The sequence below is a fragment of the Armigeres subalbatus genome, chromosome 3 (assembly GCF_024139115.2).
Source record: "Armigeres subalbatus isolate Guangzhou_Male chromosome 3, GZ_Asu_2, whole genome shotgun sequence".
In the NCBI taxonomy this organism is placed as follows: Eukaryota; Metazoa; Arthropoda; class Insecta; order Diptera; family Culicidae; genus Armigeres; species Armigeres subalbatus.
In genome coordinates, this window is record NC_085141.1 from 133,695,609 (window position 1) to 133,710,472 (window position 14,864).

The window sequence follows — 14,864 nt, forward strand, 5'->3', positions numbered from 1 at the left end:
TGGCTCACATATGTTATAAGGAATGTCATTTAAAAAAAATTAACCAGTCAGCCCAGAATCAAAATTCTTATACTAAAATGAGCCTTCTGTCAAATTTTCAGCTGATTCGGATAAAATTTCGAGGTGGCTTAAGTCGAGTTAGTGTTTTTCAGCTATTTTCAATTTGGAGAACAAAAATCTAACATAAAATATAAACGCCGGAAATCATCGCAACAACCTATAAACGGAATTTTTTTATGTGCTCTACAAGTCTTGTGCATAAAAACACCGTTTTTCCTAAAATTAGTTTCTCTAAAAAATATTAAATTTATTACAAAGCATTGCTAATTTATTATATTATTATTCCTCTTTTTTCTCAGGGACATTTGAGTAATATAATTGCTATTCTGCGACTTACCGTTAAATTCTTTAAAATTTAAAGCTGAACATTTTAGGATTTCTTCAAACAAATTGTTCGAACAAAGAAGCTTTGATTTCACTTGTTACTAGGATGAACTAAAAGATATTTTAGTTACAAGATAAAGATTGTCGCTGTCGTCGCTGTTCGGAACATATTTTGCTGGCGAGGGGATAGGGTGCTAAATATCAATGAAGGAAAAAATGAAGGATCAAAATGGAAAACCAAATCAATTCTTCAATTAGTGGTGGCGAAGGAACAGCTGGACGCCATCATCGACTTTGCATCATCAAAGCATAATATCAGTGAGGACCTCAAGGTGAGCTTGCTTTTAAAGTCGATGTTGGACGCCAAGCTGGAGAGGGCGATCGGGATGGCCAAGTGCAAACCCGTGAAATCCGTGGAGTCGAGGTCTACCTAGACTAAGGCCCAAGGATTCGAGGACTCGGGCAAGGTCGAATCGACTGAGCGTGCCAGCGAAGACGGTGGTGCCAAAGTCTACCCAGACTGAGACTCAAGTATTCGCGGTCATGTCGGGGGTGACTGCTCCAACGGAGCAGACACAAAACGGAGGAGACAGTCTCCAAGGAATGAGCTCCCTGGGAGCCGCTCCAAAACGCGGAGGGTTACTACCCCGAACAATGGTAGTGGGGCTGGGATGCTGAACCCCGGCCAGGTACCTCAAAAACCGGGGGAGGAAGGACCTGGAAAGGTCCGTCCACCCAGGAAAGACGGTAGTAAGGGGTTACGGCAGGCTGAGAGCTCTCAGCCCCACCAGACCAGGGAAATAGAGGGAGTGACGCCTCCTGGACCTTGGTCATGAACAAGAGGAAACCGAAGACGTCAAGGGCCGAAAAGAAGGCCCAGGCGAATGAGGGTAGCAATAAGTCTAGCGCCAATCGCTCCAGGGGCGATGCCCTAGTCATCAAGTACTCGGACGTCTTGAAGGGGATGAGGAAAGACGTCAAGCTCGTTGAACTCGGCGCCGACGTACGTCGAATAAGACGTACCCGGACGGGCGAAATGATCCTCGAGCTGAAGCGGGGCGTCTCGCAAAAGGGCGCCGCCAACAAGAAGTCGGCGGAGGAAGTCCTAGGCGAGACGGTCAAGACGGTCACTCACGACGGAGGTGAATCTAAGGGTTAAAGACCTGGACGAGATCACCAAAGTCGAAGAGCTCGTCACGGCACTGCGGCGACAGTGTGAAGTGGAGACGCTCACTGCAGCCGTTCGGCTACGGAAAGGTCCGGACGCAGGTAGCACTGGTTCGGCTATCTGCAGCGGATGCCTCCAAGGTAGTCAAGTTAGGGAGCGTCAAGGTGGGACGGTTGGTGTTCCCTGTGGGCATATACGAGCAACCCGTAGTTTGCTTTAAGTGCCTGGAACCGGGGCACAAGCAATGTGACTGCAAAGTCCCTGACAGAAGCAAGCTCTGCCGACGCTGCGAATTGGAGGGACATAAGGCACAATGCTGCACGAACCCTACCAATTGTTTGATTTGTTCCAGCAAAGCTGCGAACAGCAAGCACCCCATGGGGGGATCAAAGTGCCCGGCGTTTAAGCGTGCTGCAAAATCACAGTGCAGATAAGATGGACACATAGGTTGATACCGGAGATAGGCACGTGGGTCAAGAGACTCCATGGGGAAAACATTTTCCACCTAACCCAGGTCCTTACAGGCCATGGTTGCTTCAGACAGTATCTACACCGGTTCGGACACTCGGCCTCGCCCGAGTGTCCGGTGTGCGCAGGTTTAGAGGAAACGGCGGAACACGTGTTGTTCGTGTGCCCACGTTTTCGCACAATGCGTGACCACATGATTGCCACATGTGGTCTGGACACTACCCCGGACAACCTAGTTCGGAGGATGTGTAAAGATGAAGTTGGCTGAAACGCCGTTTTATCGGCTATCGTCCAAATCGTCTCGGAGCTACACAGAAGGTGGCGCGTGGACTCGAGGAATGGCTAGTTCAGGCGCAAATAAGAGGTGGTCCAAGGGTTCGGAGTCGGCTTCATGGATCATACCGGTGTCCTGTGGTCGAACTCGATCCTTTTATCGAACAAGTGGCCACGCGAAGCACAACATGGTATCGTCGCTTTCGCGGTGTCGGTCAACCGGGCGGGTTCCGAGCCCGAGGACGGAAAGGGGTCCTCGTCAAGGCTGGGGCAGGCGTAGGCACCGCGTCGGCAAGTCCCTCTGTGTGTTGGCGAATAGGCCCTATCGCCTCTTCTTCTTCTTGGCATTACATCCCACACTGGGACAGAGCTGCCTCGCAGCTTAGTGTTCATTAGGCACTTCCACAGTTTTTTTTTAACTGCGAGGTTTCTTAGCCAGGTTACCATTTTTGCATTCGTATATCATGAGGCTAGCACGATGATACTTTTATGCCCAGGGAAGTCGAGACAATTTCCAATCCGAAAATTGCCTAGACCGGCACCGGGAATCGAACCCAGCCACCCTCAGCATGGTCTTGCTTTGTATCCGCGCGCCTTACCGCATGGCTAAGGCCCTATCGCAGAGAGGTCAATTTGGGGTGCACGCGGCATCATCATTCTTGATACCAGCCGTGCAGAGGGAAGCAGGCGCGAAATCAACCCTTCCCACCTTCCGTGGACATAGGGCGTGGTAAGGCCACCTGGAAAGCCGGCAATGCGCTGGCACGATACCATGGAGTTCTTCTAAAAAAGCGAGTCACGATGTTCGATGCTGCAAGGACACGCAGCTAACCCTTTGAAGCATTACTTTCTGGTTGTACCGAAGGGACGATGGGCTTGGCGGCAATGAAAACGGTTTAGCGGGTCGGGGATGTAGTCCTGCCTCCCTCGTTTGCTGTTGGAGGTGGTCCCTAACCCCGCATCTCCTAGACAACCCAGGATGTCTGTTGAGCAGATTCCCCCTCCATTGCTTAGGAAGAAAAAAAAAACACACACGCACACACACACAAAATGAACAAAAATGCAAGTTGCCAACATAATAACATAAGCATCATTCAGTATCAGTGAGAGCAGATCCTCTTTGCGTAACTTTATCTGAAACTTTGGCAAAAACCAGAAGAAGAAGTTCAATCAAAGTAACACTTTCCCTTCGATGGGAAAGGTTCGACTCGAACCCATGACCCTACAGTACGCGTACTGTAGCCGCCAGAGATTCTAAATATTCACGCTCCTCTAATGTGGACGTGCACTATACACATGTGGAAGTGTTGGCTTGAGAAATGGATTGCGAGTGATTTGACTATGAGTCCAATTTGGGAATCTCGAGCTCGTTCAGTAGCCGCTAGGTTGCGAAGGCCGACGGAGGTTCTTCGTATCTTAGTTGGTTAAAGCACCAGTCTAGCGTACTGTAGGGTCATGGGTTCGAGTCCCATCGAAGGGAAAGTGGTTACCTCCAATGCATTTTCCAAATCAATATCTTCCACATAACGTACATATTCACATAGGGGTAACGGCTCAAACCTTGGCCCATTATGCTACGCCTGAGCACATTTATCGCTATAAATCTTCATATATTGCATTTCCAACCAGAATTATTCCACCAGCCGGCTTGCTTACATTTGGTTTTGATGCCAAATAGCAAAAAACGACGATGAATGTCCGCAATATCTCATTTAAACCAGCGAAAGTCTCGAGAGAAATGGCCAAAATATCGGCATCCGTGTCCCTATCATGTGGATAATTTTCAGCCCACTTGGGACGAGTGATTGTTGATTTCGAACATACGAAAGATAAAGATGGGTTGCTGTTTATAGTACCAGTCATTTTGCTTGCGTTGAATAAAGGCAGCATGCAAACAAATCTCGGGTACTTTTTCAAAAGGACGTATGTGATTTTGTAAACAAAGATTCAAACGTCGATTTGTCCAATCTGATAGCACTCCCACGCAAACCATCACCACAGACAGATAGGGGAAGCCTTCGGCTACCTGTTGGTGGTGTTGGTTTGCGTGGGAGTGTCATCAGATTGGACAAATCGACGTTTGAATCTTTGTTTACAAAATCACATACGTCCTTTTGAATAAGTACCCGAGAAATAGAGAAAATCTAATCATCTTATTGAGCGTGAATTCTAATTGGTTGCATGTAAAATACTACCACACTGATTGTGAGAGTGCGTTTTCGATTCCCCAATAGCACGATTACCAAGGACATGCTAACGAAAATACTATTATATGTATCATTTATTTCCCAAATATTTACCATATTTGCAAGTGAAGAAGTTTAGAAAAATGAAAACTGTATTAAAAACTGCAATTGCAAAAAGGCTACATGTTCTAGCCCTCATGTTGTGCCTTCAAACAAATTACATACGTTATCTATTGGCTGCCGCATAATTTTGAGATTTACTGCTAGTTGAAACCATGGCAGTTGTGTTGCTCTCGCTCTCGCGATACTCTCAAAGAAACTTTTTTCCAAAACGTAAACAATGTTTTAGGTGGGGATGATGCATAACGCACTACTGAAGAAAGCCAATTGTAAAACTTATTCTAGGCAATTCCTTGCTTTGTACTGTGCATAAACAGTTATAACTGTGCCAACTACCTGATATTATTACACAATTATTCTTAAATACAATTATTGGATGCTTGTTTTGACGTAGGACTACGTCTGTGTTTTCTATATTGGGGTACACTATACGATTGCGAAAATCTGGGACCGTCACGAAAATATGATAGACTGTAAACTTCAATATCTAAGCCGTTTCTCGATGGATTTTCAATTTTTTTGGACCATTCGATCAAGGATGAGTCAACACTTCTTTGTATTTATATGAAAATACTGAATTTTAACTATTTATTATCGAAAATTGATAAAAAGTTTAGAAATAGGTCAACCAACCAATCACGTACATGCATCACTAGCACAGACATCAAAAATCAATCACTTGCGGGTTTGGATCTAATCCTCAGTTTGAACAAGATTTTACGCAGAGCAGACGCATAAAAGCGATCGCAGCGGAGCGGACACAGCAGCACGAAGGCGGTTGGACAATTTCAACGCAAGGTACTGTCAAGCGTTTGGATGCAGTTAGTTATTGGAAAGACGCATTGGGAAAAGAAAATTGGTTCTTCTCAGGACCAGTATTTTATGGAAAGAAAGAGTTAATTGCGAAAATGGATTGTTTCGGCGGCATCGGGTTTTGCGTGGTAGCTTGGCTGATGTTAGTGATTCCACCCGTTCAAATTAATTGCATCATCTCCCTCCGCCGCGCTATCAAATTTGCTAGTTACGATTGAGTTTTGCACTTTAAACGGATTGTCGGATCAACCTTCTTTTGTATGCATAAAGACCTTTATGGAGGACACCATCCTCAAAAATGGCCGAAATAAAGGAGAAATAAGCAGAATCAGAAGTGGCGTGAAACCAAACACAAATATATTTATAAGCAACGTTTGGTCTTCGCCCGAGATGTAAGCGATCGTGGCAAAGTAAGGATTGTGATGTCCCCGACTGAAAGCCAGTCGAGTGGCTTCAGCGGCCAATGAGTTATGTTAATTCCACGGTTGGAGACTCAAAGTCCATCCAACTGGGAACAACTATTCGACTTCTTGATTCAGTTGGCCTCCGAGCAGTTTGCTCAATGTAACAACCGGCCGAATCGACCAGCCGAATGCTTGCGTCTCTAATGTGCAGCACGAACGATAGCACACGTCTGCATGCTTGGCTGTGTCTAGCTCAACTCCTCGATCCACACTCGATGCAAAATGCAACACTGGATCAGGTCTCACATACATGCGAACCAGCGCACCTATGCATGTGTATAAACAGTGTCAACAGATCATCCGAGGGAGCTCACACTCGTGCCTGTTATGTGCTTTCAATATGACCGTTACATCCCTCCCTTTTTTTAGAATCCTATTTAGTTCTCGAAGCGTAGTTATACAAACACTAATGTCACTGTGGAAGACGCATACAATAATAGTGGGTCGTAAAATACAGCACGTATATCACAAAGACTATGAGCGGAAGATGGCAGCTTCTTGCACATCTTTGTTTATCTAGAGGGCTCAATAACGTGTCAATGATATGAAAATAGTATGTTTAATATTTATAATAACTCGGACGTACATAATCTTAATTATATAATTAATTATATAAACAGTAATTATGTATGTCACTATTCAAACAACAATAAGCTTGAATCTCTGTACAGTAATCCAAGCTGTGTGCGCACATCTTCCAAACGACCAATCCTCATTTAATTCACGTGTTCCAAGTAAGTACTACATCAACACTTCCTTCCTCTCCCTAGTTACGGTGAAGATGGGCGTGGCCAGGAGTAGTAATCCTCATGCTTTTGTTATTTTTGTTTAAGACTGGAATCAAGGACCACTCCCCTTCTTGACTTCTGGTAGCATTCTAGATAAGGATCTCAAAAGTAAAACATGAGTATCACTAGTGTCCAATCTACGAATTACACCGTAACAATGCTACCCAATGAATGTACATCTCGCCTTTTCTTTAATTCTGCTCATCACATAGGTTTCATTACATAAAGCAAACTAATCACTATTGTATGCCTAAACTCTCATTACTACTCCCGATAGCCTATGCTATGCAGGCAACACATTGGTACACCCATGCTGCATCAACAAGTCTACCCAAATCTATACTTTTATACTATACCCGTATTGGCTGAAAACTGAACTAAATCCTTAAAACCCTGAGTAACTCCTTCAGCGGTGTTGGTGTTTACCTAGTGTTTTACGCTCGATAGTTGATTCCACTCTAGTACACATTTGTCTCAACTCCACCTGCATCTGTCATTACCGAATAGCATACCGGAATACAACTTTTATTTTTGTTTTACCTATCAGAAATGCCTGCAAAACTGCCTTACATTGCGATGATATGATAAAAAAGAAGAAAGCAACGTAAACAGTGTTGACCCTCTAAACTGGGATCATGAGTTGTTCATTTTATCTCAACTTCACAGTCTCCTGCGCAGACAGAAGGACACACTCACTACACTCCACTATATCGCTCAAACTTCAGATGCCTCAAACACGAGATGCCAGATAGAAACACAAATAAATAACAGGTTCAATGCTGGAACAATATTATTAATGTTTAATAGGTTTTAAGGCCACGTTTCTCTTTTTACATTCGTATTATGTGATGGCTATAACTGTAATACGGTAATACTCAATGCCTTTGGGAGTCGAAGTATTCTTACATGAAAGTTTCCTCGTTTGAAACAGGATATTAACCCAGTCACTTTCAGTTTGCTTCGTAAGGGTGCATCTTTATGTTGAGTTCGTTGAGCTACAGAAAGCCCTGGTTACCATAAATTTCATTGATTGATTTGATAACCTTGCCGATTAAGACTTTTAAACATAGCTCCGTTAATACTGAATTTACTGTAATCATTTTACAAGAAAGAAGGAATAGTAATTAAAGTTGTATCAGAGACATCATCGCACCAAATATTACCAACACTTTATTAATTTAGAAAATCCAAAATACTATACCAGACGCCTACTTACGATGTCTCTGAACACACCAGGGGACCCTCTATAACCAATCCATAACACAATGTATTGTGTTTAATTCTATTCCAAGAATTTGGGTTCATTTCGCCTGAACATGTTCCATACTTGATAGTTGACATGTTTAACAAATGAACGAAATACTAATATTTTATAAGCATAACTATCCTATGAAACTTGGTATATAGGCCATTTCAAACACATAGTATACAGTACAGTCTGAAGTGAGGTCCCCACAGAACTGGACGACGTACAAAGTTTGACGTTGCTTAAGGTCATCAAAAAAGAATATTGAAATCTTCGATTATTCTCCGTGCTGCAAATAGCACCTTATCTTATCCAATTACGTAACTCTTTGAGATTTAGAAATTACACGAAGCATTTCCCTTTCTTCGAAACATATCCATTTTCCATTAACCATCTGCATAATGCATGCAGAATGCCAAATTGTAGCATTTCGTATTGCATAAAGCATCTCATCACTTTGTATAAAAATCTACAAATTACATAAAGCATCTCCACCCTTGCATGACGTTTTCCCAGTTGATAAAGCATTTCTCAATGAAGCATGAATCATTTATTCATTCCAGGAAACATCTTCTGCACGAAGTATCTAAACATCAGTCAAAGCATTATCCCAAGGAATGTCAGCATTACAAAATCATTACCACGCACGTAATTTGAAGATTATGCTATATCTCGAAACAATCTCCACATCTCTTCATTGCATGAATCATCTCCAAACTGCATAAAGCATTTCCGCATACACGAAGTATCTTCATTTAGCACGAAGCATTTCTCCATTGCACGTAGCATTTCCATATGGTATAAAGCATCTCCGCTTTTCACAAACCACCTTGGCTTTGCACGAAGCATCACTTCATTGCATGAACCATAACTAAATTGTACAAAGCATCTCTATTTCGCGCCATGCATTCCTATATTCCATAAAGCACCACTTGTCACGAAGCATTTCCACTTTGCACGAAGCGTTTCATCATTGCACGTAGCATCTCCAAGTTACACGAATAATTTCCAGGTTGCACAAAACAATACCTCTTAGGCATTTCCTAATTGCACGAAGCATTTTATAGACAAGCATCACTATGACCTCGTTATGACCAGCATCTTTTCAATCAACAGTAATTTCTACTTCGTCATTGGCATTACATCCCTTACTGGGTCATTTCCGCCTCGCAGCTTGTCTTTTTTACACTTATTAACTGCAAGGTTAAAACTGTAAATTAATATACACAATTAAAGCCGATGATATACTAATGATATACTAAAGGATTCCTATTACTGTTATTCTGATTGAGACGCATTCCACATCGCACATAATCATCCTCGTAAACGTGTATCAATCCATTCCTACTCGTTTTTGCATGAGTCACGAGTCTCATTTATCGGCAACCACTCCTAGAGTAAAATCTATCAAAATGGCCATTGCATCATTGCACGAAGCCAGCCTTCCATAGTCTTCGTAGAGACAGAATCATCAACATTGCACGAAGGCTACTCCCTCATTGTTTTCAAGTCATCAACCCTGCACGAAGCAAATATGCTACATCTTTACACGAAGTCAGCCTTTTCTGGATTTTTATTGAACTTGCCGCAGCCAACATCAATTAATAATATCCATCAAGTTTGCACGAAGCCAGCATTTCATAATTTTCACAGAGCCAAACTGATTGTTCGGAACTGTCTCAATTTATACCAAGTAAACATTTTCATCTTAGTGCGAAGCCTTATCAACCTTGTAACTTTATACAAACATCATCGTTTGGCAGACATCATTAACGTTCGAACACCTTCCGTCTTCATATCTTGTGAACAACATTGCACGAATTATACTACAATATGTTTTGCTTCTAACAAGGCACAATACTAAAAGAGCTACTTTTCAAACAAAATTGGACGGAACTGTTTTCATGTTTAAATTACACGCGATCACTAATACCACAGAACTGGAAAACATTTCAATGTCGACTTTTTTGTTTACTAAATTCTGTTTGATACACGATTCCATTACTCCCCCTCTTCATCATAACAAAAACAAATGATTCCAAAATTCCAAACTATATGCGGCCATTTTGTTTTTGTAGCGTCCATTTCACGACAAATTGTTTCAGCTTTTTAACACTTTTTACTTTTTTCCATCATTCATTTTTTCTTCTTCAATTTTTCAATTTATTTCCCTTTTTTTTTTGTTTTCATCCTCGTCGCCATTTGTAACAACCGGCCGAATCGACCAGCCGAATGCTTGCGTCTCTAATGTGCAGCACGAACGATAGCACACGTCTGCATGCTTTGCTGTGTCTAGCTCAACTCCTCGATCCACACTCGATGCAAAATGCAACACTTGATCAGGTCTCACATACATGCGAACCAGCGCACCTATGCATGTGTATAAACAGTGTCAACAGATCATCCGAGGGAGCTCACACTCGTGCCTGTTCTGTGCTTTCAATATGACCGTTACACTCAATGTTAATAAAACGACACAAATTATTATCGCAAATACTATCAATTTCGAATAGCTACGTAGTCCTACGTCACCTTTGCGTACAACCCGGTTGGGCTGCACCTTTGAGTTTTTAACTCTGCCTGCATTGAAGTTTCATGATTGGTACGTGCGTTTGATTCCACTCCTCTCTATATCGATCAGCTGTTGTGAATCCTCTCAAAACTCTCACGTGTTTCAACTTCCCGAGTTGAAAGAATACTTTTTCGATATCATGTTACAGATCAAAATGCTTTTTGCAAGCAATAATAGATCTAAATTATGATAAAGGTATTTGTCAAGTAATTTGACTTGAAATTATTCACATGAAATGACGTTGAAAGTTTATCTAATGAAACATACGATCCATTGTATCTTTCCATTATTAAGTGAGAAAATGTTTGTAGGATTCGTGCGAAAGATGATAAAACTAAATATTCATACACTAATTGAATAATTTATTTGCAAAATTATGAAGAAAATGGTGTATCGAACCTCGAAAGGTTGATGCTTGAATCGTGTTTGGAAGCCGTAAGGTAGGCAATTATTTTTGGTATGTTCTGCGAATGAAAGCGATTATATCGTGATTCGAGAAAAGCATCATGAGGGCCCATTCACAAACTACATGACGTTTTAGGTTGTGGGAGGGTACTTGTCTGAGCGTTAAGGACTTTATAAATTTTAGAACTCTACCATATATAAAGCGTTACTAGGGGCTGGGTGTGGGTTGACAATAGTTTAGCGTTATGTAATTTGCGAAAGAAACTTAACGGTTGAGTGGATTAACCTGTTTTTACAAAAAATCTCAGCAACCTAATCGCAAGCATCGGATATTCTATCTGCAGCTTTCGGTTATTTTCTCCAGTACGGGTTATTGGTGAAAATGTTTTGATTTTAGAGTTTCACTTATACTAACGTAGTGCTACAAATCGAAAGCGTATTGTCCAAAAAAGTTTTGGTTAATTATGTCGCTATACTAATGGAAATTGTGAAATAAAAATGATAGCTGACATAGTGTGGTTGATATCCATTCATTTGATGTGCGAAAGCAGGTATGTTCATTCAGAAAACTCTTTTATTTGGCAAATGAAAAACTCTAGCACAGCCAGCCTGCATAAGTCAACGAAACATGGCTGCTAAAAAACCGAGTCAAAGTGATTTTTCACGCCAGATAATTGCTTTTAATAGTTTAAGAAGTGTATAAATCTAGAGTTATGAAGCAGCTATATGTTTGATACACTTTTCTAAAGAAGCAGTGGTTAATATCTCCCTACAAATCGACGTATTAAAATATTGATTTATTTGCGTGATGAGCCAATGTTACATCCAGGGCCAACATTACCGCCGGTTACCCATATGAGTTTTCAGAAGAAGCTTCAACATTCAAGTCCAATCTTAAAAACCCATATTAACCCACCTAATGGTGTTGGGGGCCGTACACTTATTACGTAAGCAATTTTTCTGGGTTTTTCGAACCCACCTCCAGACCCCCCCCCCATGTAAGATTTTTTCCATACAAAAGTTTTTTTGTTTATATGGCGCGTAGGATATTGACAGACCCCCCTCCCCCCATAAGTGCTTACGTAATATGTGTACGGCCCCTTGGTGCCTTTCTCGTGCATACAAGAAACAATATTTTGGACATGGCTTCTGAGTCCCTAGTGCGATTTGGTCAATTTTCAATAGGAAACAATGAGACAAGATTCCCCTTCGAATGCGAATCGGTTAAGGATAAGTGCCTAAAAAATGTGTGAGTTTTTTTTTGCGCGTATACAATACATACACACACATAGATTTGACTTTTCATCACTTTTGAATTAACCCAACGAATAGTGTTCATTTCTAAATGTACTGCCATAAATCATAATAAAAATTGCGACTTTTATGTCCAAGAGTAAAAAAAAATACCAAGTCATGTGTGTCCCATATTGAAAGTACCCGCATAGCATTACATAACAGTAAGAATTTACATGTCCTTATTCCACAAAACTTAACAATTTCTCGATCAAACTAAATCGTTTCACGGTAATCTATCGAATGATAAACAACTCAGCAAAATTTCAACTAGGTACTTCCAATAATGTTTCAATTTATTATATTCAATATGTTTTATATTTGCAGCATTTTTTTTAATAATTTATCCTATAAATCTTGAGAAAACATGATATCAGCACTAATAAACTATAAAGATTCTCGCTGTCATCACTGCGGGTTGAACGTATTTTGCTGGCGAGGATAATTCAGATATTCATCTGTATTTTAAACAAAACTTGTAAAATTTCAAATGGGATCCAGCATTTTACCAAGGACGTCATCATACAATACAGAAATAGTTTCTTCCCTTGTGTTGAACTCTATTATCAATATTAATTAAATATTAAATGAATATTTATGGCGTACAATCGTATCTCAAACCATTTCAATCTTTGAAAGACCTGTGTATGGTGAAGGTTTCTTTTGATTTAGCAAGAAGAGATTAGGGAAGAGAAAGAGAGAAAGAGAAAGCCAAAAGCCAATAGAGAAAAGATGGAAATTAGAGCATGTAATAAGCAAGTTTTTTTGAATCATTTAAAACGACCTGAGAGTTTGCATCGAGCAAATTAGACTGCCAACGGTAGCCACGGTACAGGAAAAGTGCTTTTGCGGCGAAATAATTGTGTGAAAGAGTACATAAATCAGTTGTAAGGAACATCTAACCTGTTTCTCCGTGATACTGAGAGATGCTGAGTATTTCATTTTCGTCAAGTTCCTGTTGTTGTTGCTGTTGATGCTGCAGTTGAACGCCCAGGGAAAGATTCAGGCGTGCATTATGGTTTCCACCGTCACCCCCTCGACCACCTATTTCTCCGCCGACCCCAGCTCCACCCATTGGCGGAGGTCTCAATCGCGATGGATCTAACAGCGATTGCATTTTGCTCTGCTTCTTCGGTGTTCGATTAGGTGACGATTTGCGACTGTTGCTGAACGATTTCAGCATTTTGGTTCTGAAATCAAAAATTTTTATTGCTAGAATTGTTTTAAAAAATGTATACATTAGGCAATTCCTACGCATCCGTCAATTTCTTGAGTAATCGCTGGTATGATTGATACTCCTCCTCACCGAACTCATTAGGATCATGTCGTGCGTGCTCATACCTGCAACAAACCAGCATTACCGTACAAACAAAATAAATTGATTATTCATTGAAGCATACATATCACAGAACTGATGGATCAATCTCTGGCCAGATCCATTCAACGGTGCAGCTAAAGTAGTCAGAAGAAATGCTCTCAAGCTGTCTCGTGGATGACGGGTCGATCCATCCTGTTTGGCAATCTCTTTCTCTGAAATGAAAAAAATATTCCATGAAAAATCCAAGCTTCTATTGTCTATCCGGAATAAAGTTAGAACGCTTTTTAAACCGAAGTTGGATTTTTCTCCAGATACAGGCAACTTTCCCAACTTCGGAAGTAGTGCGCTGGATTCTCCTAAAGATGCGCTTAACAACGCATCAACTAGTTTGACAGATAAAACTTCGGAAGAAAGTTCGGTTCGGAAGTCCCGACTTCCGAATTCTAAGTTGGTGCTACGCCGACAATATAAGATAACAACACAGCGCCGCCATGTCTACAGTTTTTTACTTAAACTCACCTAATTCTTTGACATCATCCATGGCCTTCATACGATAGTAGTAAGGTGGTAAATTTGCGTCTGGTTGCAAAATGTATTTTTTACCATCTGTTTTGTCATCCCAGAGCAGCTTGGGTTCAAAATAAATTTTCTGAATGCAGTCGATTCGCCTCTCGATCTCCTTCTTTATGGACTAAAAGCAATAGAAAACGATTCCTGATTCATTTGATTTACGGTTTTACCTCCTTTCCCAAACCTTTTTAGCATCATGTCCCACTGCAACATGGGGTCCACGTCTCTGGCGAAGCGCAAACCGGACAATCTGCCGCTTGGCAATGATGAAACAAATCGTCACGGCAAGGACTCCGCCCCCGATGATGAGCACAATCATTACCCCGGAAAGTTCTTCCATTTTGCTGCTGGTGCTGCTACTGCTGGGAACGTCGATTGGCTTTTCAATGATTCTCTGCAACATTACTTATAGATTGGTGAAGGAGCACAGATTTTTTCCTATGAACACAACGAATTTTTGTAACTTTTTTACATTTTCCTCGAAAAATCAATAATCTCAGCATATCAAAACGATCAAAACACAAAAACGACGATGAAAAACAACAAACTTTTGACTTGACATAAAAGATAAAATAAACAAATAACGCAGCCATTCAGCGGAATCGGCATTTAAACCGAATTTTATACATAGGTAGGGTACGGCAGACATTTTATAGCATTTTATGAGACAGACAGTGATGAACCCAATGCAGGCAGCAGGGACTATGTCCAAGGGCTTGACGATCCCTCCCAGGCGATCTTTGTGGGACTTGCCTAGGATGTGGTGGGGTTTGACAGTGGGCGCACAAGCCCAAGT

General features: G+C 41.3%; 1 protein-coding gene across 3 annotated transcripts in view; it reads right to left on the minus strand.

Moving 5' to 3' along the window:
• The window catches only part of LOC134227047 (protein C1orf43 homolog), a 33,433-nt gene extending 18,812 nt beyond the window's left edge, over positions 1-14,621 (minus strand). Inside the window, exons 1-6 of one of the 3 annotated variants that reach the window (XM_062708258.1) lie at positions 14,253-14,621; positions 14,018-14,189; positions 13,581-13,710; positions 13,435-13,521; positions 13,084-13,370; positions 12,720-12,821 (exon numbers count right to left, since the gene is read on the minus strand). In XM_062708258.1, the coding sequence (XP_062564242.1) occupies positions 12,796-12,821; positions 13,084-13,370; positions 13,435-13,521; positions 13,581-13,710; positions 14,018-14,189; positions 14,253-14,471 (921 nt within the window). In that variant the 5' untranslated portion in view covers positions 14,472-14,621 and the 3' untranslated portion in view covers positions 12,720-12,795. Of the gene's footprint in view, positions 1-12,719; positions 12,841-13,083; positions 13,371-13,434; positions 13,522-13,580; positions 13,711-14,017; positions 14,190-14,252 lie in introns of those variants that run through there. The other 2 variants (XM_062708257.1, XM_062708256.1) reach the window with 2 other exon arrangements.
• Positions 14,622-14,864: the final 243 nt, after the last annotated feature.